This window comes from Desmodus rotundus, chromosome 10 (genome assembly GCF_022682495.2).
Source record: "Desmodus rotundus isolate HL8 chromosome 10, HLdesRot8A.1, whole genome shotgun sequence".
NCBI classification, from domain to species: Eukaryota; Metazoa; Chordata; class Mammalia; order Chiroptera; family Phyllostomidae; genus Desmodus; species Desmodus rotundus.
In genome coordinates this window covers 96,069,212-96,096,101 of record NC_071396.1, presented here as the reverse complement: position 1 = coordinate 96,096,101, position 26,890 = coordinate 96,069,212, and the positions used below count along the sequence as shown (strand labels likewise).

At 41.0% G+C, this 26,890-nt stretch overlaps 1 protein-coding gene across 3 annotated transcripts in view; it reads left to right on the top strand.

Annotated features, from left to right (window-relative positions):
- The window catches only part of DYM (dymeclin), a 286,983-nt gene that overhangs the window by 102,508 nt on the left and 157,585 nt on the right, over positions 1 to 26,890 (top strand). For all 3 annotated transcript variants that reach the window (XM_053912308.2, XM_053912309.2, XM_024580592.3), the window contains exons 9-11: positions 19,581 to 19,763; positions 21,761 to 21,939; positions 23,229 to 23,354. In XM_053912308.2, the coding sequence (XP_053768283.1) occupies positions 19,581 to 19,763; positions 21,761 to 21,939; positions 23,229 to 23,354 (488 nt within the window). The remainder of the gene's footprint in view (positions 1 to 19,580; positions 19,764 to 21,760; positions 21,940 to 23,228; positions 23,355 to 26,890) is intronic.

The following is a 26,890-nucleotide window of genomic DNA, read 5'->3' as shown; positions in this document are numbered from 1 at the left end:
GGCTGGGAAATGGCACAACAAGTTTGTATACTGCGATGAGAATGATTCAGGTCTACAAATGTTGAATGCCCACATTTTGTAGAGCTTACATTCTAGGAGAGAGAGATTGATATTCCCAAGCTAGGCGATGGCACATCTTACTCCGTTATCAGAGGAATGGTGTCAGAGGAAGCCGGTCAGGCACGAGAGTGGGCTGCGAGGGGCCTGCGTGGCAGCACTTCTCGAGGTTTGCTCCACTGCCCAGTTCCAAAGGGCCACAGACAGGCCAGGAATTCAAGTCCTTCCTGGTGTTCTTACAAATGACGACGTCTTCACTCTTGCCTTTACATATATTAATGCCCACCTATTAACTTACTAAGTTAGGAATGGATATTGTATTTGGTTTTCATCACTGTAGTAGAAATGATTACTGGAGTTTGTAGGAGATCCTGACTAGTCTATGATCAAGAAGGCTGGCTGTGTGCGGTGCTTGTCTGTGCCGCAGCGCCCTTAGCGGGCACGGATGTGCGCCCCACAGGTGCCTGGGGTCCCTGCAGTTAGGGAGGGTGTGCTGTTCCTGCGCCTCTGCCCATTCTGCTGTGCTTGGGCATGGTCTTCAACTGATGTGTTTCGAGCTTCTTCAGTTACAAATTTTCGTTAACTTAGCTTCAAAATGATCAGTTAAGGTGGCTGTGGGTTCTTTGGTTAATTCTCCAGAATACAGTGATGCATAACTACCAGTTAGACCACACTACCAATAAGATGCCCTTCCCAGCCAGGACACAATTAACCAGCAGGATGTAAGGGGAGGTGGGGGTGGGGTTTCACAGAGCTCTGAATCCTTCAGATAAGGCACTCTCTTCTACGTCCATGAGGCCAAAAGCCTCACCAAGACAAACTTTCACAGGCTGTAATTAGAACTGATTAACCAGCCTTCCCCCTAAAAGATGATCGAGACTAATTGTGTTATGCCTTATACCCCTGTTCACATGGCACAGAAAAGAGACCTAATGCTCTGTTATACTGGGGCTCAACCTCATGTGGTTCAGTGTCCCTACACGCACATGGTCTCCTGTGGCTCTCCCCATCCTGACCCTTCCAGAATTTACATGGTTTGTCGGGAAAAAGCTCTCTATCCTTTTAAGCTTAGCCTCTTTGACTCATCTAACAGAAACCTAGGGGGTCCCCTGAGAATAGTTCTTTCTCTGAAGCCTTTGCAAGTGGTGACTTGCTGCTTCTGTCCCTCCAGCCACAGAGATGACTCTTCATTGCAGCTTCCAAACCCCTTCTCCCGACACCCCCACTACCCGGAAGCATACCACTGGCCTGCACTCATTTGCCGTTTGCCCGTGCCCCATCAGTCCTCCTTGCTGCAGTCCTCCACAGACGTTGCTGTCGCCCTGCTCATTTTCTAGTAATCTGAGCCCCTGGCTCCCTGTCCTGCCCTCCACACTACTCCAGTCCTCCTTCTGAAAACTTCAACATGCTCACAGTCAAGCCACCCAACCACGTGGAGGACTACTCCAGTCCTCTAGCGTCCCCCAACACACCCGCCGACACACCGTCTGCACCAGTAATTGTACTACCACTACAATTCCGAACTCACGTTCCACCCTGACTGCCACCTGCCCACTTTCTGGGTCTTCCCTCTAGTACTGGACTCGAACAGTGTGTCACCTGCTCACTTCTCTGTACCACTCCTTCCGTGTCCGTCACCACCCCGTGTCCTCGCCTTCCTCCTCCCCCTGCTGAAATTCCGTGGATGAGGACCAGCATCACTCCCTTGCACATGCCTTCCCAGCTGCCTCCCTCTTCTCTTCCCCTGTTGTGTCTGCCTGGCAAAACCCCAACCTCCGTCATACCCAGTCTCCTCCCGCTCCACGTCCCGAAGCAGCTCTATGTGGTTGAAGAGCAACATGCAGCCATTCCAGGTGCTCTCTAAGTTCATTGCCGCAGGTTTCAGTGGGCTCTCTGCTCTACCCCAGCAGTCTTACTACATTTCTCTAGTCCTCAGGGGAATTAGCTCCCTGTAACTCTCTCCCCGAACTTTCAGCACCAATCCTTAATCTTCACGCTCAGTTGACTCTCATAGAATCAGAGAATTACCTTGTCTTCCTCCCTTAAAAGTCTGCAAACCTGTTTGTATCAGTGCATCATACTCTGCCCTGAAATGCTTTTCTCCTCCTGCACATCTGTCAGTCCCTTAATACCCGGGATCACAGGCGGCCTCCTTCGGGAAGCTCTCCTGGAATGCCCCAGCACAGCTGGCCGTCTTTTTGTCCCACAGGACATGGTATTACAACAGAGTTTCTGACTCTCCTCTCTTAGTGTGAGATTATGGGCTCCTTCAATGTAGTGACAACAACTTATTCATTGAAGAGTCTGAGCATGCCTGCCAGGGACAATGTAGTGACTATTTATTCACCAGAAAAAAGGGCAGAATGCCTAGGAGAAATGGTTCCTTAGGGGCAAATCAGGAAATGCAGATGCAGTACCAAGATGTACAGAAAGGAGGAGAGCCAACAGAACAATCCAAGCAAAAACGAAAACAGAATTAATTATGGTTCTGTGGATGAGGGTAAAGAGTGGGAGAGAAGGCTGGCAAGATAATTGGGGGCCAGACTCATTTAAACCACAGAATGTTGTTTCTTGTTGCAAAAATGATTGGATTTAGGCCTGGTATATCGCAGATGCTGACGATCGGAACTGTGGTAAGTTTTAAATGTGTAACTCAGACAGGGGACCCCTTTGTTGTTTTGGAGCCAGAGGGACAGTGAGGGCAGTGGGTGTGAGAGCATTTGCTTTGGACTAAAAGTAACTTGGGTGCAGATCTGCTTAGCTCTGTCACGTGAGTAAGGAACTTGGCCGCTTCAAGTTTAATTTGTTTATCTGTAAAAATCGGTGGATGGTGATGATGCTTGCTGAGATTTAAATGTGGTAATTTTATAGAGCATAATTAAATGGCAGAAGCTTCTCTTTTTCTTCCCCCTTATTTCTCTTCTGTCACTGCTCCCCCCAACAGTCCCTTGAGTGTGGTGGTCTTTAAACTTTATTGACCGTACATTCCATTGACATGTGCTTTTAAAGCAGACTGTTGATTTAAGTGAATTGATTTAAAGTATATAATGCATTGTTATACTAACATACTGTGTACATTATGAGACCTTCATAAATTGACATTGTTCAAAGGGTAAGATAAATAAAACCTTTAAAGCATTTAAAATTGTGTTTATTAACAATACAGAAAATCTTTTTGATAAGACAAAAAGTTATTAATAATCATCTGGGTGAGTTTTTAAATGTCTTGCGAGTCACCCTGGCTTCATAATGTCATTATTTAACATCTCAAGGAGCAGTATATATTGAGAGCCATGTTTATTGTTGATGATAGTGGGTGCAGGTCTTCCTTTCAGAGTCTTGGTGACGGGTGGGAGGCAGTTTTCTTCAGAGATCTGGTCACCATTTTCAGCTCATAGAACGGCCAACAAAGAACCCGCCAGGTGGTGGAAGGGTCAGCTCTGCTGTGTTTTGTGTTTTTGCTTGTGTTTGAATCTTTAACATCCATTTTCTCTCTGTGATTTCTTTGCTTTTGCTTGTGTTTGAATCTTTAACATCCATTTTCTCTCTGTGATTTCTTTGCCAGAAAGTTTAAAAACACTTTTATGGTTCCATGAGTTTTTTTAATATTGATGATCTTTTTTTTAATTAAAGATTTTATTATTTTTAGAGAGAGGGGAAGGGAGGGAAAAAGAGAGGGCGAGAAACATCAATGTGCGAGAGATGCCTCATCAATTGAATGCCTCTCACACGCCCCCCAACTGGGGACCTGGCCCACAACCCAGGCGTGTGCCTGACTGGGAATCGAACCGGTGACCTTTCTGTTCGCAGGCCAGCACTCAATCCACTGAGCCACACCAGCCAGAGCTGGTTCCATTATTTTTAGAATAGATTTTTATGAGAGTCAGTTTAGCTAAACCTAGATAACTAATCAAGCACGCTAAACAACAGGGTGTCTCATTATGTTGAAAGAAAGAGAAGGCGGGAGTGCCTCTGTCACTCCTGTTGTGGGTATGACCCCCACTCTTCGCAGCACCCCGGGGTTTCTGGCCTGACACGTGGCTTCCTGACAGATGGGCTGAGTGCGGGCACCCATGCCAACCTGGGTAATACATGCTGCCTCAGCTTAGTGTCTTCACGTTTCTTAGTTGGAGCACTGGGGTCTGATGTTTTCTTTTCTCACCCACTTGGGAAACTACTGTTAGTGTGTGTTCATTAATTGCTTGTTGAATTGGATGCTTCGGGAGTGTTTCTTCAATTTCCTGAATACTTTTGAACCATTCCAGTCTGTAGTGTTCACTTGCGTTTGCATGTCCCACGCTTACTGTGTGTAAGTGTGCCTTTTGTTTGCCGATCATTTGTGTCTTGCGAGAACCTTCTAGACTCATTAGTTTGGAATCATCTTGTTTCAGCATTTATGTATGTCCTCACATTTCAGAGATGCTAGTTTCCCAGTGCCTCCCAAGCTCCCCTCTTCTCCTTGGATGATGGATGACATTGTTATTGCCACCTTTAGGGTCTGGGACGCCGTTCTCCACCACTAGGCTTTCTTCTTGGTATTATCAGTGACGCTGAGGCGGTCAGAGCTTTGGGAAGAAACTCTTTCCCTCTTTCCCTGAGTGTCGCTTTCAACCAGGGCGTAGTAGTTACTCACAGATTCTTTCATCTGTGGCCATCTAGCGTGGAGCCAGTTCTTAATTCCCAGAAAAGTAACGGTTGGAGACGCATATGGAAAAAGTGACCGTTACTGAAGGTAGTAATAAATCTATACTACATACTTTATTACATCTACAGTTATTTGATTTATATTTACTTCTTCACAAGTGGAACTTGAATGCTAAAGTAGGCAATTAGTCTGAGATTTTTACTGTGTAGAAACTTTTTTGTATGGATTCTAAATTGTTTGTGGTCACTGCTATGTTAAGTTTATAAGTTTATCCTTTGTTTTTTGAGTGTGCGGGCGTTTGCAGAAACAATGAAAATTCTGGACATAGTAAGCCTGTAATTTTCACAGGGGTGGCATACTGCATTGTTGAATTTCCTCCACCGAATAAGGAGTAACTGGTTATATCAGGTTAAAGCTTGTTGAAAGGTACTTACGTTTCTCTGGCGTCATCAACACACATACCTATGTTTTATGTGTTTTGGGGGACAGCTCATCACCAGGAGATGGGGGTGGTTAGGGTTCTGAGGGTTTAGAGACCATGTGTCAAGGGGGAATGTTGTGGGGACAGGGCTTATTTCATTTGAGGAGGTGGCTTTTATAGAGCTCTATGCACTGGCAGCTACTTGGAGCTGTGACACAGGGACTTGTTTTCCTAAAGGGCAGTCTGCCTCCCCTTCACCACATCCTCACAACCTCCATGGCTTTGTCTTACCTGAGTACAGCTTGAATTCCAATAGCCTCACTTCTCTTTTCCGAAATTTTAGGCATATTTACTCTATCCTAAGTAGTAAATCCTTGAAAATTGTGAGATCCAAGTGCTAGTTGTGCGCATTTCTAATGGACATAATTACTGAATACTTTTAGAAAGTACAGTGCATAACCAGCCCTCCTGTCATCAGTGGCCCGGGCATCATTTCGGGAAACTGCTTTAGAGACTGACCTGGGGACAGGCGAACCCACGGCTTCTGGAACCAGATGCGGGCCTGTTCCTGGGAGGGTCGTCTGTCCTCTAGGCTCACAGCGCCTCTCTTATTTTATGCATTGCAGATAATTTGCCTGATGTTTTTGCATGTGGCTATGAGGTAGAATTATCTCCAAAGATACTAGGTTTTGTATTCGTTGGGCTTCCCTTTATGCTTCCCCTGTAACATAGCACCTCTTTCTTAGGTTCTCATCAATGTTTATTTTAGGGACCTGCGGATCTAGACTTTTAGTGAGATGGATAAATTCCGTCAACTTTCATTATTTTTTCTTTTTGAAAACAGGTATCATCGTCATAAAATACTTAATTGTTTCAGTGGACTTTTTTCAGTTTTTCTTTAGAAGTTCTATTTTCTATTCTTAAAGGAATAAAAATTTTAAGAAGTTCCATATGGTTTATATTATGCCAGATTATAAGTCAGGGATTCTGACAGATTTCAAACTGCGGAAGTGGATAAAATGTCTTACACTGTGCTATGAGTTTTTCAAACATTTTCCTTTGTTCTTTTATGCTGTATTTTTTTTTTTCTTTTCTGAGATGGTGAAAGCATTCCTTTTGGGACACGGGATGAGGGTAGTAGTATCATGCTGTTTTGTGTTAGGAAAATGGAATTTGACTCAAAACTGTTTTAGGGACGAGTAGTCATCAGATATTTTAAGAGTGCTTTAAATGTAAACACATGTAAAAAGTGAATCCAGTAGTGCCCTCTGCCCACCCCCCTTTCTAGCACTATGGTGTGACTGGCCGTTCGGGATTGCATGTGCTGCTGGATCACGTTCATTTTATTAGTTATGTATTTATTGCTGTTTTACATTCATTTTAAAATGCAAAAATAATTCTATAGATTATGTTTTCTTAACACATCAGTTAATTACACAGAAAAAGAGGCACTAGAGGACTGTGCCCGTTAATAAAGACACAACATCAAATATGATTTTTCCCTCACTAAACCAACAATTTAATATATTTCTTTTTTTTAAGATTTTATTTATTTATTTTTAGAGAGAAGGGAAGGGAGGGAGAGAGGGAGAGAAACATCAACATGTGGTTGCCTCTCACGCGCCCCCTACTGGGGACCTGGCCTGCAACCCAGGCATGTGCCCTGACTGGGAATTGAACCAGCTACTCTTTGGTTTGCAGGCCAGTGCTCAATCCACTGAGCCATACCAGCCAGGGCTAATATATTTCTTTTAACGAATACTGTTCTCAGGATATCTTATGAACTTTTAAAACTGTTTATGATTTGTTTTACTATATTAGAAATTAAAGCATTCTAATCAGAGCGAGTCACCTTCAGTTCCAGCACACAGAGATCACTGCTTTGAGCAGGAGGGTGCGTTCCTGTCGTCGTCATCGTCATTGTCCGAGAGGGGATGCGTACTGGTTTTTCTTGTTGGTAAACATTTCTATTTAAGTGTGACATACGAAGGGGCGCACAGACAGTTAGGGTGTAGCTCAGTTTATTGTCCTCAAGTGAACGAACGGATGTATGATTACCAGTCAGATCACACAACCCAGCACCCAGCAACCCTTCGCTCGCACCCTCCTAGTCTCTCTTGTGTTGCAGCTGAAGAGGAAGCCACTGATCCAGCTTCTAGAACTGTAGCTTAGCTCTGGACTTTATATAAATGGAATTATACGGTATGCGTTCCTTTATATCTTCCTTCTTTTGCTTACTTGTGAAATTCATCCATGCTTTTGCATAAAGGATAGTTTGTTCATTTTTATTATTATATTTTATTGCATTTTAAGACTAACCCACATTTTATTTATCTTTTATACTGTAATGTAGATTTGATTTATTTCTAACTTTTGGCTATTAAAATGATGCTGCTGTGTACAATCTTGTACACGTCTTTGCACATACATGTAAGTATTTTTTTAAGAAAGAGTTTATTTATTTTTAGAGAGAGAGAAGGGCAGGGAGAAAGGGGAGGAGAGAAGCATCGATGTGTGGATTGGTTGCCTCTCACACACACCCAACCTTGGATCTGACCCGCAACCCAGGCATGTGCCCTGACGGGGAATCGAACTGCTGACCTTGCAGTTTGCAGGACGATGCCCAACTCACTGAGCCACACCTGTCAAGGCCATATGTAAGGATTTTGTTGGGTGTAACAATTAGTGGATTTTCTGGATCCTAGTTATGCATCATTCAACTATTGTAGTTATAATTAAACCATTTTCCAAAGTATTTGGACCATTTTGTACTCTCACTAGAGTTTACGAGAGTTCTGTTGCTCCACATCCATGCCAAAATTACTTTGGAGAGGGAAAGGTACAGTCAAGATTATTGAGGTATAATTTATGTACAGCAAAGTTCCCCTTTTGTAGTGTATAGTTCTGTTAGTTTTAACAAGACATGCGGTCACGTAATAACTGCCACAGTCATGACATTGAACATCTTCATCCCCCAGAAAGTGCCCTTGTGCCCCTTTGTAGCCCAGACCCAACAACTGGCCGTGTGGTACCACTTGTGTAATGCAGATATTTACCATTTACGTCAGCATCCATTCATGGACATTACACATTCTGCTAAAAATGCCGGTCTGGAGTCTGTTCGCCTTTTTTTTACGTTTTAAAAATTATATGTATACAATAGCCCGAAATATTCAACCAGGTTTTGGAAGCACTCTAAAGGCCTGCAAGGTCTGTCTCTACAGCCCTGTAATATGAAAAATGGAGACATTTATTGAAGAAGATACAAGAAACATTGTACATAGGATAATGACACCTCAGTCCCCTTCAAAGTAGGCACCTTGGGACCTCACACAGTTCTCCCAGGCGCCATCAGCTGTCCCACTGTATTTTCCTGAACCTCATCGAGGGTCTGAAATCTCTTCCTTTTCAAAGGTGATTTGAGTTTTGGGAAAAGCCAGATGTCGCAGGGAGCCAAATCTGGGCTATAGAGGGGCTGAGTCACCTGGGTGATTTGATGTTTCACCAAAAAACTGTGCATGAGACGTGATGCATGAGTGGGCACATTGTCATAATGAAGCTGCTACTAATTACCAGTTGCCCATAGCTGCAGCCTTCTGAATCATTCGAATGGTTTCCCTGGAGGAATGTTTCTACCTTAATGTAAAATCTGATGTAGATTCATTGCTCTACTCACTCATTTTAAATGTGACGGCCTCACAGTACACCTGCTCACTCAACAGTGTACCGCCCCCACTGATTAGTACAGTGAAGTTGTCATTGTTCACACATGCACTTTCCAGTCCGTTCTCCTTACCTGCCAGGTTACATCGATGACACGCTGACCGTTCTCATTATATTAACAATGGCTGGACTTTCTCTGGACAGACCTCGTATATTTAAGTAACAAACTAGTGTGTTTTATATGAAATGCTTAAAACATTGTTTCTTGATCAAATAGTTATTGTTAATGAATGGTTGTCCTGCAAATAGTAACATATTCTTTTCTGTACTAGTCATTTTTTTCTTACTTGTTTTACTCCCTTTGCCAGAGTTTTCTTTAAGTTTTCAAATTCTGCCTCTAGGGTGTAACACTTGACAAAACCGGGGCCTCAGTGTGAAGCATCTTATGGAAACATGTTGAGTACGTGTGCCCAAGGTAGAGAATGGCTCACACTGGACATGACACCATGATGCCCTCTTACTGCCAGCCACATCTGAGACATACATCTACTTCTTTTACACTCAGTTCATAAGTTCATTCCTCAAAACGTCCACAATTCTGTCATGCTAATTATAATCATAATGAAATTTGATCCCCTATTTCATTTAAAATGTTTTAAATTTTGGAGATACAAAAGATCACCGTCTTTTTGAACTATAAGATGCACCCAGACCATAAGACATACCTAGGTTTTAGAGGAGGAAAATAGGGAAAAAAAACCCATTCCACCGTCACCCCTCCGCCACCCCAGAGAGCCAGGTATGCTACATTCGGACTATAAGATGCACCCCCCCCATTTTCCTCCCAAATTTGGAGGGGGAGTATGTCTTATAGTCTGAAAAATACAGTATTTTATAAACATTAGTTGAAAAGCATTAAACCGAACGATACATTCTAGGAAGTGTGCATACTAAAACCTATATGACTTCCTGGGAAAATACTAACCTTGTTGACCATTCGGGGTGATACACCTGGGTTTCTAACCATGGGCTTTCTTTTTTAATTGTGTTGATGAATATATCATGATTAACTCAAACAATTTCTTATGTATTTAAGTGTCTACATTTGTACAGAGTCTTAAGATGAACAGCCTTTCATTTGGTCTTTATATTCATTCTGTAGAATAAATTGCAGAATTTGACTTGCTGAGTTAAGTAATCTGCATATTCTTAATAGCTTATGATGCTCATTACCACATTGTCCTTCTTAAATATTATACCCTTTACAACTCTACCACCAGCGTCTGAAAGTACCTGTCTTCTAGTACCCTCATCCACATTGGAGTATTGTCATTTATAATACAGGATTAAAGCCAATTTTGACACCTTTTTTAGAACTTCAAAAATAATAATGATTTTCCTTTAAATAGCCAGTTTAAAATGTATATATGTATACACTTTAAAATGTAAAATATTAAATCTATATTATTTATTATATAATTCATTGAGTAGAGTTAAGAAAGTGAAGTAAGGCAATAAAGGAACAAATTAAGTTTATAAGTTTGAGCTCTCCGAGGAATATAAAATATGAAAAAGATGTAACTCTTCCAACAGGGAGTTTGCAGGAAGACTTTTACATATGTAGCTTACATAAGTACAAAGTCAGACAGTGAGTGGTAGGTTAGTGATAGATGTAACCAAAGTGCTGTGAGAGCAGAGAGGAGAGAATAGTTTGGTTTTGCTTCATGTAATTTGCACCTTGAAAGTTCTTCCTCGGAAGGATTTTTCAAGCAATTAGGAAAGTAAAAAAGAGAAATGAAAGGAAATTTTAAAAAGGGAGGAAGTGGAATGGCATCTTTGGCTGATTTGCAAACTTGTAAAGAGTGGTCAGTTCTATTCATTGATAGATTTCTAAAGGTAACATTCTTTTTCTCCCCCAAAACTCATTGCAGTTTATTTACTTGCTCGTCTCTCTTTCATGCCCATTTCTCCCTAGACTATAAACACCATGCATAGGACATCATTGTCTTTGGGTTCATCAGTGACTAATTCATTTTCTTGCATTTTGCCCAGCTTGTAGCAAGCCCTTAGTAAGTGACGAATTGAATGTATGTAAGGAGCACAGGCAGGCAGTATATATTAGGGGACAATGGAATATAGGTGGGGTGGGGTGGGACCCTTGAAAGGAATCAACTTCAGAATAAGTTCAGTGGTCATTGGATACATTTCTTTCCATGCAGATGATCCTAACTGATGATGGAGTTGAATTGCTTTATATTTTGACTGTCAATGTCAATATTCTGGTTGTGATATTGTACTGCAGTTTTGTAAGATGTTACCAGTAGAGGAAACTGGGTGAAAGGTGCATGGGGTCTCTCTGTATTATCTTTTACAAGAGCATACTAATCTACAATTATCTGGAAAAGTTTTTGATTATGATGGGCAAAGAATTTTTAAAACTTCTTTGTTAACAAAATCTCTAATCGATAATATTCTGAAACATTTTAATACACAATTGTATTATTCAGGATATTGGTTTGGCTTTTAATTGGGATCGGATAGCTACCAGTGGCTTAAACAGGGAAGAAGGTTTACATTTTTCTCACAGTGAAGTCTAAGCTGGTCCAGGGGTACAGGGGGGTTTGCTTCCTGAGGCCATCTAGGGACCAGGGTTTCTGCTGTCTTGTTTTGCCATTCCCTTGGGTGGTGTCCTCATGCACAAAGTCACATCTGCCTCCCGACCACTCCACCGGGGTTCTAGCCAAAGGGAAGTGTGAAGACAAGAACAGAAAACAGCTTTCTCTTAAGCATATAGCTGAAAACTTGCACCTGCTCCTCCCAGGTACATCCCATTGGCTAGAATGTAGTCGTGTGGCCGCAGTTTGCTGTGAGAATGACTGGGAACTGCAGCCCTGCAGCCCTGCGCTGCTTTAAATGCAGGGCTTTTGTTCAAGAAGGCACCAAGGGAGGGGCATTGCATTGGGATCAGGCCGCAACAGTGTTGCACTGGAATACACGCTTAACATTTTTATTGGTGAAACCGTCTTCCCCTCTAATTTCACTACACTTGTATAGGAAAAGCATGGGTATTTTAAAAATTAGGCGGTTTTGTTGGATCATTATGGCAATTAAAACTGCTTTGTGGTTGTTTGATGTTCATCTTCCCTCTCTGCTGTCAGCTTCCTCAAAAATAGGGTATGGTTTTTTCTTCTTTGTATTTTTGGTGCCTGGCATGGGGCCTGACTCTAATAGGCACTCACCAGGTATTTATTGACGATTTAGCCTTTTATCTGTTTTAATTGAAATGTCTTTAGCAACATTTTCATCCATGTTTCTAATAGCTGACCTGCTTCTCCTTAATTCTTTTTTTATTATTCTCACTTGAGGATATGCCTATTAATTTTAGAGAGGGGAGAGAGAGAGAAACATTGATGTGAGAGGGAAGCATCGATTGGTTGCCTCCTGTTGTGCCTTGACTGGTGACCGAACCTGCAGCCTAGGTACGTGTCCTGACCAGGAATCGAACCTGAAACTCTTTGGTGTGGGGGACAACACTTCAACCAACTGAGCCACCTGTGTGGGGCTCCTTAATTCTTTCATGGTATTTGGCTTGTTACAATATTATAGGTTCAAATATATGAATAGGGCCCTTTTGGCAGATTATTATAACTGTGAAGGATAGTGTATGGTATCATGTATTTTTTTATAGTTCTGATTGAATAATTAGTGTTTTGTAATATATTTGTTAGATATAAGGAATCAATTATAGTTTGACAAGTAGCATGGTTAGTAATATGAAAAAATAGTAATTTGGTCATCCTAATAAAATGACGTTTATTTTTTTGTCCTGACCAGTGTAGCTCAGCGGGTTGGGTGTCATCCGGCAAACTGAAAGCCTCAGGTTTGGTTCCCAGTCAGGGCACATGCCTGGGTTGCAGGCCAGGTCCCTGGTTGGGGACTTGAGAGAGGCAACCAATTGATGTTTCTCTCCCTTCCTTTGTCCTTCCCTTCCCCTCTGTCGAAAAATAAATACATAATTTTTTTATGATGTTTAATTTTGAGTTCAATGTTTTGTAAAACTAGAGTTCTTTTTTCCCCAATGATTATTATTTGTATTGATGTTTCAGTTCTTCAAATTTTGTATCTTCTTAACATTTTATTGTTAATATTAAATTAATCTTGAGTTAATACTTAAAAAAAATGGAATCATCAACACCAGATTAGTTCTTTTAGTTAATCTGAGGACTTTTTAGTTTTTAGTTAGGTGAATTTTATTTTAAGAGTTTATTTGGAGGACCTGAAGGATGCAGTTTAAAAATATTGGTTTTTAGAACAGAAAGAAATATGCTGTAACTTTCCCTTATTTTTCTGGTGGAGAGAAGGTTTTTTTTTCCCTCCAACAGGAAAACGCAATTCCACCAAGATTCTTGGGTCACAGATCAGAGGCTTGGATCAGCAAAGAGAAATGAACTTTTGGAAGAATCCTGGTCCAATATTATGGGCCAGTTTAAACTACAATGTAGGCAATGGCAGGCTGCCTCCTTTCTCCCTATAAGGAAAGGCAACACAGCAGTAATATTTACCAGAGAAAGGAAGCAGGGCTATGTTTGTAGGTGGGCCGGGGGCATAGCTTCCCAATAAAATGTTACTTTGTCTGGTATTATGAGCAGTTTCTCAGTCCTCTTGGAAAAACTTGAAGGGAAAAACACAGGAGAGTGAAGTTGTGGTAAAAGAGAATCAGTTTTGTTTGTGAAATTTGTCCAGTGGTGGTCAACTCTTATTTCTTCTAGTAATGAAGATGCACAGCTATGAAGAAGGGGGGAAAAACACTTATATTTTACCTTGGAGAGCATTTTATGATTATTTTTTGTTGCATATTGAACTTCCTAGTTGTGTTTTTCTTTGCTTGTAATCCCGGAACACACGGTGGTGGATATAGGGGTAGGTAGATATGGAGCATACCCTGAGTGAAAGGAAGCGATTGGAAATTTTTTTAAATGGTACGATAAACAACAGATCAGTCCCAAAGCAAATACTACTTGGCTACGTGTTGTACTTTCTTATATAATTTTGATTTTCTTAATGTCCCAAGTTTTTCAACTAGATATTGTGAACATTGTTTTGAATAAATTTAAACTTGTGATGTGTAATGATTAGGTGATACATTTTATCCAACTATCCAGATTTTTATAATGAAAAGGATTAAGCATAGTATTTAACGGACACTTTTCTGTGTTCCTCACTTGTCTCAAAATCCTTTCTATACTACCTAAAAAATCCTTCCTGCTGATTTCTCATGCTGGACTCAAGTTGACTTGTACCTACGCTGAAGGTCTATACCAGACAGGCCGTGCAGTTTGGACCACTCCGGGAACCTCTGAAACTTGGGCAGGGGGGATATTAACCCCTCCCCCCAAAACACCACCTTCTTAAGAACTAATAGTAAAATCATCCCAGTGAGTCACAGAAAAAGTGTGAGATTTGTAGCACCACACATGTAAGAAATAATATATTGGTAGGATTTCCATAAGGTAGTTTTACATGGTGTGTTCAGTAAACACAAAATGTTAAAAGTGAACAAATGTTCCCACTAAACTGTTGACAGTATAAAGAAGAAATAAAAAGTATTCGCTTGTGTTCAGGAAAAATCAAATTGATCAGTGTTGCCTATTTTGTTCTTCATTTTTAATTTCTTTACAAAAGCATTTCTTTAACAAAGGGGTCCTTCTAAAAATGATACCTGCCAAATGTAATAAGTATTAAAAAATTAGGCCTGTACAAAGATTAAAATATCATGTCTGTTGCCATCATCTTAGATCGGCGTTAACGTGCTGGTGACGACCCCTCCAAAGCTACCAGGAGGCGCCTTTTAAAAATAAAAGTCCCAGGGCTGCATTCCTAGTCCAAGTGTATGTTGCATCACATCTCCCGGGGTTGGGGACCAGGAACTTCTTCCCTCACTTCTTTATGTTTTTGAATTGCTTAAGTTGTGCTTAAATATACCGTGCTATAAAGGGAGGAGCAAAGTAAACACGGGGCAAAACCTGAGACTTTTTCGAGCCCCCCTCACTCCTACTCTCTTCGTGATCAGAGGTAATGCTGTTAACAGCACTCCCTGCCCGGTACCTGTAGGTGCGTTCACATGCATATGTGTCGATACGTATGGCATATTTACAATGTAAAAAAACCAAATGGGCACATTGCTTGCATATGTAAACTGCTTTGTGAATTGCCTTTTCACTTAATGATAAGCTGATGAGGTGTTTCCATATTGAAGAAGATACAAGGTATAAGAAACATTGTACATAGGTTAATGACGCTTCAATCCCCTTCAAAGTAGGCATCTTGGGACCTCACACAGCTCTTCCAATCATCATCAGCTGCCCCATCATATTTTCCTGAATCTCATCTAAGGTCTGTAATTTCTTCCTTTTCAAAGGTGATTTGAGTTTTGGGAAAAGCCAGAAGTCGCAGGGCACCAAATCAGGGCTGTAAGGGGGCTGAGTCACCTGGATGATTTGATGTTTTGCCAAGAAACTGCATGAGACATGATGCATGAGTGGGCATGTTGTCGTGATGAAGCTGCCGATCACCAGTGGCCCATAGCCGTGGCCTTCTGAATGATCTGAATGGTTTCCATGGAGGAATGTTCAAGCTTAATGCAAAATCTGATGCAGATTTGTTGCTCTACTCACTCAGTCATTTTGAATGCCAGGGCCATGTAGCACATGTGCTCACTCAGTGGCATCTACCACCCCCACTATCTAGTGCAGAGAGGTTGTCATTGTTCATGCATGTGCATTCCAGTCCACTCTCCTTGGCTGCCAGGTTACAGTGATGTCACACTAAACATTCTCATCATATTAACAATGGCTGGACTTTTTCTGGACAAACCTCATATACCAGTTGGTTCTGTATTGTTCTGTTATTTTAATTTTGTTATCTTACATTTATTTTTTAAGAAGTAAATGAATATATTCTTATTGTAGAACATTTAACTATACAAATACAGCAAAAGTCCCTCTTTAATTCCATGCGAGAGCTAGCTTCTTTTACCAGTACAATGTACACTCAGTCCTTCCTGTTTTTAAAATACACACACACACATAACACCTATATAGGTATCTACCTCTTTGTATTGTATTCCATATTATGGGTGAACCAGTGCTCTTGGTGAGCACCCACATTGCTGTCAGTATCTGGCAATTATAAACCAATTAAATATTCCTGCATTTGAATCTTTGTGTAGCTGTTCGAATGTTCTTCAGTGTCCGGATGAAAATTGTTGGGTTGATGGGGATGTGCACTTTGAATTCCAGTGAGAACTGCCAGACGCCCACAAAATTCTGTACGACTTTGATCTCTCACCACTGCTGGTTTTCTGTCCCTTTGACAGTTGGAACAAATCTTTCAAAAAATTGTGTTCTCATGGGTCTTACTGTATTAATTAATTTTCTCCTTTTATTGCTTTGGATTTTTATTGCCTATTTTTATTTTGGATTTTTGGCTTGCTTTCTTGCTGATTTGCAGGAGGTCTTTTTAAAAAATAAATATCCTCTTCTGTTTTATATGTAGCAAATGTTTTCTCCTCTCTTGTCTGGTTTATAATGTAATTCATTACATAAAGTATTTAATTTTTAAGTAGTCAAATTACTGTTCTTTGTATCTTTTTGAATTTTGTGTCTTGCATAAGAAAAAGGCTTTATCAACTCAAGGTTTATACACATATTTCTGTACTTACATATTAGGGAAATGATTAAATTCTATTGTCCCAAAGACAGTTATGGAATTTTACTATTTTTCTTACTGATTTGGAATACTGCCTGTACCATAAGGTTAATTCTCAGACACATGTGGTTCTGTTCTGAACTCATTTCCATTCAATTGTCTACTCTACTGCCCATATCATAGACTTTTATTTTATTTTATTTTTATTTACTTTTTAAAGTATATTTTATTGATTATGCTATTACAGTTGTCCCAATTTTCCCCCCTTTATCCCCCCCTCTGCTCTGCATCCCCCAATTCTCCAGCATTCTATTCCCTTAGTTCATATCTATGGGCTGTACATACAAGTTCTTTGAATTCTCTGTTTCCTATACCATTTTTGGCCTCTCCCCATCTATTTTATGTCTACCAATTGTGCTGCTCCTTCCCTGTACCTTTTCCCCCCTATTCCTCCCCTCCCTCTCCCCACTGAAAACCCTCCACATGGTGTCCATTTCTCTGATTCTGTTCCTGTTCTAGTTGTTTGCTTAGTTTTTGTTTTCATTGTTTTTCTTTCTTTTATTTTTTTAGGTTCATATGTTGATAGTTGTTAGTTTGTTGTCATTTTACTGTTCATAGTTTTTAATCTTCTTCAATTTCTTAGATAAGTCCCTTTAACATTTCATATAATAAGAGCTTGGTGGTGATGAACTCCTTTAACTTGACCTTATCTGGGAAGCACTTTATCTGCCAGTCCATTCTAAATGATATCTTTGCTGGATAGAGTAATCTTGGATTTAGGGCCTTGCCTTTCATGACTTCAAATACTTCTTTCCAGCCCCTTCTTGCATGTAAGGTTTCTTTTGAGAAATCAGCTGGTAGTCTTATGGTAGACTTTTAAATGACTATAGTTTTATAAAAGTTTTGCTATTTGATCAGGAGCATTTCTACCCAGATTAGCCCTTCTCAAATTTTTTTTCTTATGTATTTCCATATTCAGCAATACTTTATTTATACTGTATTACAAAATACCAATATTACGTAAAGTCCTCTTGGTATTTTGATAGTGGTTATACTGAATTTTAAATTAACTAATGGCAGTTTTACAGTATTGAGTCTTTTTGTCCAGAAATATGTTGTACCTTTGTATTAATTCAGATCTCATATGACCTTTGGTCAAGTTCTGTGGTTGTCTGCTTAAAGGCCTTCCACATTTCTGCTGTGTGTTTTTTCTTCTTGTTTGTTCTCTTACACTTGTCCCAATGCTTCCCCCTTTGCCCTCCTCTGCCCGGCCCACCCCCAGCTCGCACAGTCCCTCCCCACACCGTTGTCCATGCCCATGGGTCATTCATACATGTTCTTTGACTAATCCCTTCCCCTTCTCCCACCATCTCCCCCCTCCCTGTCTTCTGGCAGCTGTCAGTCTGTTCCATGTGTCCATGTCTCTGGTTCTGTTTTGCCTGTTAGTTTATTTTCATTAGATTCCTCTTATGAGTGAGATCATACGGTATTTATCTTTCATTCTTGAATATTTTACTGGGTTCGTTGCTGTTGTGATTGAACTTTCTAATTATTGCTCATGTATATGCAGGCTTTTGACTTTTTATGTGTTGATTTTTTTGTTGTAGAACAGTACTAAAATCTTTTAGTTCTAATAGTGTGTCGGTTGATTCTCCTGATGTTCTAGGACATCCCTGCCCAATAGAAATATAAGATGAACCATAGATGCAAAAACACATATGTAACTTTAAATTTTCTAGAAGTCATATTGAAAAGTAAAAGAAACTGGTGAAATTTACTTTTAACAGTACGCTTTAATGCAATATATCCAAAATATTATAATTTTAACATGTAATTGATACTAAAAAATTAGTGACAGATTTTAACTTTTTTTTTGTATTAAGCCTTTGGAACTCAGTGTGTATTTTATACTTACGACACAATGCAATTTGGATGACACAGTCACGTTCCCGGTGCCCAGAACCACTCAGGGTGGCTAGTAGCTACCGTATTGGACAGTGCACAGATTGTTTGGGGGGGGCATGTTTTCTTTTTCGTCTTTTTTTTTCTTTCCTTAGCATCTCTCATTTGGAGTACAGGTCATACAGTGCTGATGCTGGTGATATTAATGGGAATTCTTGCGATATTTGACCGCTGTGGATTTCTGATCAGGTAGACTACAGAAACAAAGTGGCTTCTTTTCCTTTTCTAGTTTGTAAGAATTCTTTTTCTTTAAATTAAGAATAGGTTTTAAGTTTAATCTAAAAAAAATTGGCATCTCTTGAAATGACTCTATTTTCTTTTTTCCATCTTTTTAAAGTGGAGAGCAATTTATAGTTTTTTTTAAAAGGTGAATGAATCATCCTTGCATTTCAGCAACAAAACCTCCTTGATTGTGGGCATTTACACTTTTAACAAATTTCTACAAAAGTTCATCTCCTTCTGTTTGATTTAGGCTATCTGAAAATCTCTGTTAATTTTTCTGTTTTGTTTCAATTGCAGTCTTTGTCCAGTTTCTGGATGGGGGTTTTTCTGGGTTTGTCCAGTGGGTTGTCTAGGCGTCAGCCATGTGTGTACTCGGGAACTGCTTGTGTGTAGGATTATCTGTATTCTGAGAGTTTGCTAGACTTAGTTGTAAAAAATATTGGACTTGGTTTGTTTTCAGGGTTAGCTCTGGTCTGTGTTTCAGTCTTCTAGGGTTATTTGCCAATTCAGCTTTTGTCTTTTGGGCCAATTTTGATATTTGTGTTTTCCTAGATATTTTACTATTTTTGCTTAGGTTTTCAGATACGAGGATAAAGTTACACGTGAAGTTTTCTCACGACTGTGTTTTGATATATAAAGAAAACTGTGGAGAGGTGCCTGAGAAATTGATGGTGGTTATCTATGGGAAGTGGCAATGCAATTATGGAAACAGGGGATGACAGAGTCTTTACAAACTTTGTATCCTTGGGCAACATGAGAATTTTCAAATAATGCACTTGCTTTACTTTCATAAAAAAGAAGTGTTACTTCAAACTCTAAATATGAAAACATACAGAATATTGTACAGAAATGTATTTATGTTACTAGTCCCAGGACATCTCACCTGTCTGTTTTCTCCTCAAGCTGGGCTCTGGACTGTCTTCACCCTGGGCGGCGTGGGCAGCAGAGCGGCCGCCCCTCCTGCACTTCCTTCCCCTCTGGCCAACCAGAGTCTCCTGCTTCTGCTGGTGCTGGCCAACCTGACCGATGCTGCAGACGCACCAAACCCCTACAGACAGGCCATTATGTCCTTCAAGAATACACAAGGTTGGTGCTATGTTTTTCTCCCCGAATATTCTCTGTAATGAGGAAGGGGGGGTATTGTTTACCCCCTCTGGTTTATTTCAGTAGTTGTGGAGATGACCGTTCAGTATATTTTCATATCGATCGATGAGAACAACTTAGATTGTCCTGCCTATATTCTAAGAAAGGTCAAATAAATCTTAGATGAGGGCTGCACTTCCTTATATCCATTTAAATTTACATTTCTTTTAGAGATAACCAAGCTTAGCTTCCTTCTCCCCTACCTGTTAGGGATAGGAATTAACCTGGAAAAAACTCTAAATGATATGTTGTTCATAATTTTTCACTCAAAGTCTATTTGGAGTTTTATACAACCGAAAATCAGAACAGAACCGAGCAAATTTTTTCTGCAAAGGGACAGATGGTGTTGCGTGGCCATGTGGTCTCTGTCACCACCTCTTAACTCTGCCATCGTAGCACAAGGCACAGAGAATACATCAGCGAGTGAGCATGGCTGGTTCCAATGAAAGCTTATTTCCAAAACAGGTGATGGGCTGCCCGTGGGCCATAATTCGCCAGACTGCGAGGTGGAGCAGAAGTAGATAGTTCCATGTAGACACAGTACTCTCTTACCAAAGGGTGTACTCTAGGAGCAATATTAGTGTGCTGGGCTAGATTCTCCACAGGTGTACCGACACTAACGTAATTAAGATGGGTAGAACTTAGTCATTGCATGGGAATCTGTAAGGAGTCTGAGGCACTTGGCCTTGTTCCTTTTCAGAGCTGTTCTAATATGTTTCTCACAGACAGGGGGTGAGGGTGCCAGTTAGTTGTGGCTTTGCTAATCCTGGTATTATTCTTCACAGGGAGCAGGAGGTCTCTAGTAACTTGACAGGTAAAAAGTGAAAGCTCATTTATCTAGTAGTACTTTCCATTGCCATGCCGTACTCTTACTGACAGTGTGGCCTAATGGTTAAGGAAGCGAGTTCTGGAGTCCAGCAGGTCCGACTCCGTGCCGCCCATCTGTCACTGCAGATTGGTGAGGCCTGTCACGGTTTGCTTACTCTCAATAAGCCTCAGTGGCTTTGCTTGTAAAATGGAGATGATAACCGCTAATACTACTTGTATAAGTACCAAGCACCTACGATTTTAAAATGATTAGCTCAGATTTTGCAACAAAGCAGAGTTCATTATGTGTATCTACTGTTGTTACTTTTGCTGCTCTGGGCAAATGTTACTGTTTAGGGTTGAACCTCCCTGGAGTAGTCATCTTTTCCAAGACTGCATGGTTCATTGATTTCCAGGCATTGGCTTTAGAGTTCAACCGACCTAAGTTCACATCCCAGTTTTTGTTTATTGCTTTTAAGTTTTTTTGTTCAATTACAGTTGTCCCCACTCCCCCCCCCCATTGCTTTCCCCTGCCCCGCACACCCCCCATCTCTCCCACCCATTTGTTTGTTTTTTAAATACCAGTTTATTTGTGAAGCAGGGATTATGGTCTCTACTGCTCACAGTTCTTTGTAAGATTTAAACGAGCATCTATCACAGAACTGACCCCCTGAATTATCGCTATATTTAAGGAAGCATCATTATGTAGTGAAAGCAATAGAGGCTAATCTGTGTGTTCCTCAGGGCTGGTCGTGGAAAAGGTACGTGGTCTCTCTGAGCCTGTTTCATCCTCTGTGAGACTGCTCAGAGCAGTGACGCGGCTGCCGATGGATTTAATAAGGGACAGTACGCGTCATCATTGGGGAGCTGTTGACATGGTACAGAGAGCTACTCTTAGCAAATTTCAGTTACACAGTACAATGTTACCAACTCTAGGCACCGTGTTTTACATTCGCTTAGTTCTTCTTTAGGTAAAATTATAAATTGGAATTTTGAATATGAAATGTAGCAACTTAGACAGAATTAATGGGAACTGAATTATATAGATGAGTAGGACTTTCGTTATTTATATAAGGCATGGTCTAGAAAATAATGATGTAATATGAAAAATGTCCGTGTTTTCTGTGTTCCAGACAACAGTCCTTTCCCCTCGTCAATCCCACATGCTTTCCAGATCAATTTTAACAGTTTGTACACAGCTCTCTGTGAACAGCAGACCTCTGACCAGGCGACCCTCCTCTTGTATACTTTGCTCCACCAGAATAGTAATATTAGAACGTACATGTTGGCTCGCACAGATATGGAGAATCTTGTAAGTATTGTGCTAAACATTTCATGCTTTTTGTATTTTTAATATTTCAAAGAATAATTTCCTTTCCCCAGAGGGAAGGTGTATTTGCGTGGTTGCCACAAAGGTGGTGGTTGAGACATGGATGGGGAGATGTCACCAGACACAGAGGTCTGAGTTTGACCATGTAGGAGACACAGCAGGTAGACATGGCAGCACAGAGTGGGAGAACACAGCAGCACAACCAGCTTCCCTGTCCTTGAGGTCTGTGACAGCCACCCACTGCTGGCAGCAAAAGGAATGTCCCCTCTGCACCATTTTTTTTACAGGTTGATAGCAGGGTTCACGGGATATTTGGGAGCCTCTTTTTAGTGTTAAACATCGTACACTGAGTAATATGGGATGTTACAACTCATTGAAGGGGGCATTCCACATCAAAGTGACAGTAAGGACAAACAATGAAAGAGCCTGCCTCCATACCGGCTGTATGTGGAAAACACTGGCTCACACAGCAAAACTGGGTGCGACGGCGTCCTGCTGATGTGCGTGAAAACTTGCAGCAAGAAGACCTGCGTACTGATGGGTGCGTACGAGCACAGAGACAAATCTTAACGTGATGTATCCTAAGGGAATGATAGCAGTGAGCTGGAAGCGTGTGACATCACCTGTTCTGGAAAGTTCCATGGTGAGATGTTGGTGCGTACGAGGATGCAGAGGGCAGGCGTCTGCATATGATACGCAGCAGTGAAAAGTTCAAAGGCTTTGGTTTTGCTTGGGAAGGTAGGGTAGGCTTTCCTTATTTGTTTCGGGATTTTTGTTTTTCAATTTCTTGCATAGATTACTTTGATAATGTCTTATCTGATGTCTCTTATCTGTCCTTCTGCCTTTCTTCTATAATAAATATTTATCGCAGCTATGATTAGAAAATATGCTATGGATGGAAAGTTGGCTGTGCTGATCTGATCTTGTCATTGTTAACGATTCTTTTATTTTGCAGTCTTTGCTCTTAAGAAGGTCGTGTTTGACACAGGCCAGAGTCCCTAAGAATACTGTGTGTAGGTCTCTGCTAGGCCGGAGGCCGGCCTGCTGCCGCTCAGTGTCAGGGGTTGACCGTGAGCCCTGCAGCCCGGCTCAAAGGGAGGTGCTTTCCTCTGCTGGGGCCTTAGCTCTGCACACGGGAAGGACTTCCACTCAGAGGCTGGCTGGTAACCATGGAGTTAAAGCACAGGGCAGACAGTGAAGGTGTAGAGGTTTAAGACATTGGTCTCATAGTGCAGTAATAGAAGTGGTAAATTACAATTTATATTCCGTAGGTTTTACCAATTCTTGAGATCCTGTATCATGTTGAAGAAAGAAATTCACACCACGTGTATATGGCACTTATAATACTGTTGATCCTCACAGAAGATGATGGCTTCAATAGGTCCATTCACGAAGTGGTGAGTTCCCGTTGCTTGGCTGGAGCTGCAGAATAGACATGTCCCTCCGTAAGATTTACTACGGCCTTAGCATTTCTTCTCACGGTTCCTGCTAGCTGTTTCTGCCAGCACCGACTTAGAAATGGTGTGTGGACCATTTATGAAGTAGTGGGTTTTTTTTTTTCCCCTGAATGACTATTAAGCACTATTGAAAACACTCTTAAAATGGTTTCTTTACTAATTGAGGCAAATGTTTTTGCTGCCAGTGGGTTCATTTTTCTTCTCCATTTCATTTCCACTTTTTAGTTAAGGCAGAAATTGTCCAACAGGTTTGCTTCCTATATACAGAGTGAGTGAAAGAATAGGGAACAAAGGGAAGAAAACTGAAATATCAGTTGTTTTATATTTTTAAAAAAGAGCATAATATAATTTTACTCTTTAAATTGTAGTCCTGCTGGTGAGTTCCATTCTCAAACTGACTTTATCTTCCTTTCTGGTATTTTCTTTGTGTCAGAGTATATGTGGACATAGTGTTAAAACTTACAGAGAAGCAGTAGGTTTTCTAAAATTTTATTCTTCAATTATTATTGACATATAATATTATCTTAGTTTCAAGTGTGCAACATAGTGATTAGACACTTCAGACCTCACAAAGTGATGGCTGTGATAAGACTGGAACCCCCAACAGCACACGCGGTTATTACAGCATTACTGACTGTATTTCCTGTGCTGCGCTGTACATCCCGTGCCTGTTTTTATAACTGGCCGTTTGCATGAAAGTACTAAGTGTTAGTGAAAAATAACACAGCCTGTGTCTCTCTTATTCCTAATTCCAGCTTTCGGCTCTGTTCATGTTTATAAATGCTTATGTTGTGTTTCTGGTTTTTTCAGATTTAGACATTGACTGTTCCTAAGGGGGAAGGTGTTATCAGCTCTTTTTCCTGCACAGAGGCGTGTTCTCTCTGGGTTCCCAGCACCAGCCCCCAGCTCACAGACTCTCTCTCCCTTCCCCCAGTACTTCGGCCAAACTGAGAATCCCCTGTAAATCTGTTAGAGCATTTTGCATGTTTTCTCAGTCCTCCTTTCTTCTCTGCCTCCTGCCTTACTCCCCATTGAAGGCTTTCCTCAAATGCCTGGTGATCCTCGCTTATCTGTTTTTACTGAGGAGTGAGGCACTAAGAAGTGGACCGGAGTTCTGCGTGTGGGCAGAACGTATTCACTATAACTTGCTCTATGCAGTCGATTTCTCTGGGCACCCTACTCTCTGTAGCCTCCCCTTTCGGGCTGATCAGTTTCTCAGAGGGGACTCTTCCCGTCTCCTTGATGTTGGGGGTAATGAGAGATGGGGCTAGGGGTTCACTGTTCACTGGGTGCAAACATTTTCTTCAGTGGGGCTTTCGTGTCACCTTACCTTTCTCTCATGTTCCATTAAAACTTTTTTTTTTGCCTCTGATATAGTGTGACCATCATTTCGACCAAGGTTTAAGGAACCTTGACACTATGGAAAGAAAGTTCCACCGAAGAGAAACTATTTGCACTGGTTTACTCAAATCTTTAATATAACATTTACTTCTCTTTTGATAAAGAATAAAAAACCAGTGTGATTTTTAAAAACATTTAAAAATTGAAATGTAAAGTAGAAAGTGTGCAAATTTTAAAGGTATAATGTAGGAGTTTTTGCATGTAGAGGCATATGCATGTTAGTGCCACCCAGATCAAGGCATTGCCCACTCTCTGCACAACAGAAGAGGGTCTGTGCCCTTTGCCGGTCAGTACCCCGCACCAGCCAGGTCACTACTGCTGTGACTTCCTCCCGCCAGATTAGGGCGTGCCTCTCCTTGATGTACAGTGTATTCTCTTATGCTAGCTTCTTTACTCAACACAGTGTTTCTGAAATATACCTATGGTAATAAGTCATTAGTTTTTTCTTTATTACTATGTGCTACTCCATTGTATGAATATACCATGATATATTTATCCATCCTCTTGATGGTGGATTTTGGCTTTTTTCCAGTTTGGGGCTATTTTTGATAAAGCTGCTATGTATGCTTTTGAATATGTATTTCAGTGGGCATATGCCCTCATTCTCTTGAGTATGTTCCTAGGAGTGGGGTTGCTCGGTCACAAGAGAGGTGTGTGTTTAGCTTTCAGAGATACTAGTTAAACTGAAGCAGTGAATACCCCACCCCTCAGCAGTTTCACTCCAGGTCTTCCTAGGAAGACCCTCGTGCGTTTGCGCAGAGAGGATGTGCGTATTACTCGTTACCCACAGCGCTGTCCATAACACTGAAAACATTTAGAACGTGCAGAGTGCAGCAGGCGGGGCTCTGTCTGCGTCTGGAGAGTAAGAAAGGAGGGAGGAAGGGGGGCAAACAGCACCCTGGGGCTCCACCAGGTCCGTGCTGTGTTGTCTGCAGGGACAGCAGCAAAACAAAACAAGAAGCAACCACACAAAACTAGTCATGAATAAGTGGAAATGCTTAAAGTTTTACATTTTTTACTTTTCAAGCAATAGCCAACTACCGTTTAGAGGCCTTTTGCCACATGCCAGCCTCCGAGTGAAGGCTTCAGCACAGGTCAGGGTGGGCCGTTTGTGATGAGGGCGCCGGCGACCTGAGTTGGCTGGAGTAAAACTTTACTGTGGAGGTGCTGCGTGCACGTGCACGGAGTTGGGCACGCTGCTCCTTTTTCATTCTTGCCTGTCCGCGTCCCCTGTCCCTTTCCAGTGTCATTAGGAACCTGGGAGGCTGGTTGGCAGAATTGCTGGAGATCATCTATTTTTATTGGTCTTTTGAAGGCCTAAGGTGCAACTATAGCATTTAGACTTAACTATATTTTTATGGATTATAATTGTGGTTTTTGTTTGTTGTTGTTTGGTAGCCCATAGTTTCCATCTCTTGAATTCTGGCGGTTAGTTTTTGTTGTTGCTATGGTGGCAAGGAGGCCAGCCAAGCACTTTTCCCCCCAGAACTGGTGCGTGGGTGGTTCATGCTAAGTCTTTGCATACTTCAGTCTTTATTTTACTGCATACTTGCGTGGTAGTTTCTCTAGGGGTAGAATTCTACAGTCGTAATCTATTCCTTTAAAGTTCATGGGCATCGTTCTCGTGTCCTTCAGGTGCCTGGTGTTCAAGATGGGAAACTGCTTAATGTTAAACTGCCTCTCTCTCTTTTTGGGTGAAAACATGTTTCTTCTTTCTGAAAGCCAATAGAATTTTTTCATATGCTGTGAGTTCAGAAATTTTACCACAATATACATTGGTTTTTTCTTCAACATTTCTGCTAAGAATATCGAAAGTTTTTCTTTCCCTTAAAGAAATTTTCTCCTATTACTATTTTTTTCCTTTTAGTCTGTCCCTTTTGTTAAGTATGTATTAGCTGTCTACTTTTCTCTTGTACTTTGTCTTTTTGCTTTTTGTTGCTATTATTTAAGAGAAATTCTAAATTTAATCTATCAAATCACAAATTCAGTTTTCCGTAATGCCCATCCTGCTAATTCGCTCTCTCTCTACCATATTTTTAATTTTTCTCAGCTTTTCTTCATTTTGTGATTCTTAC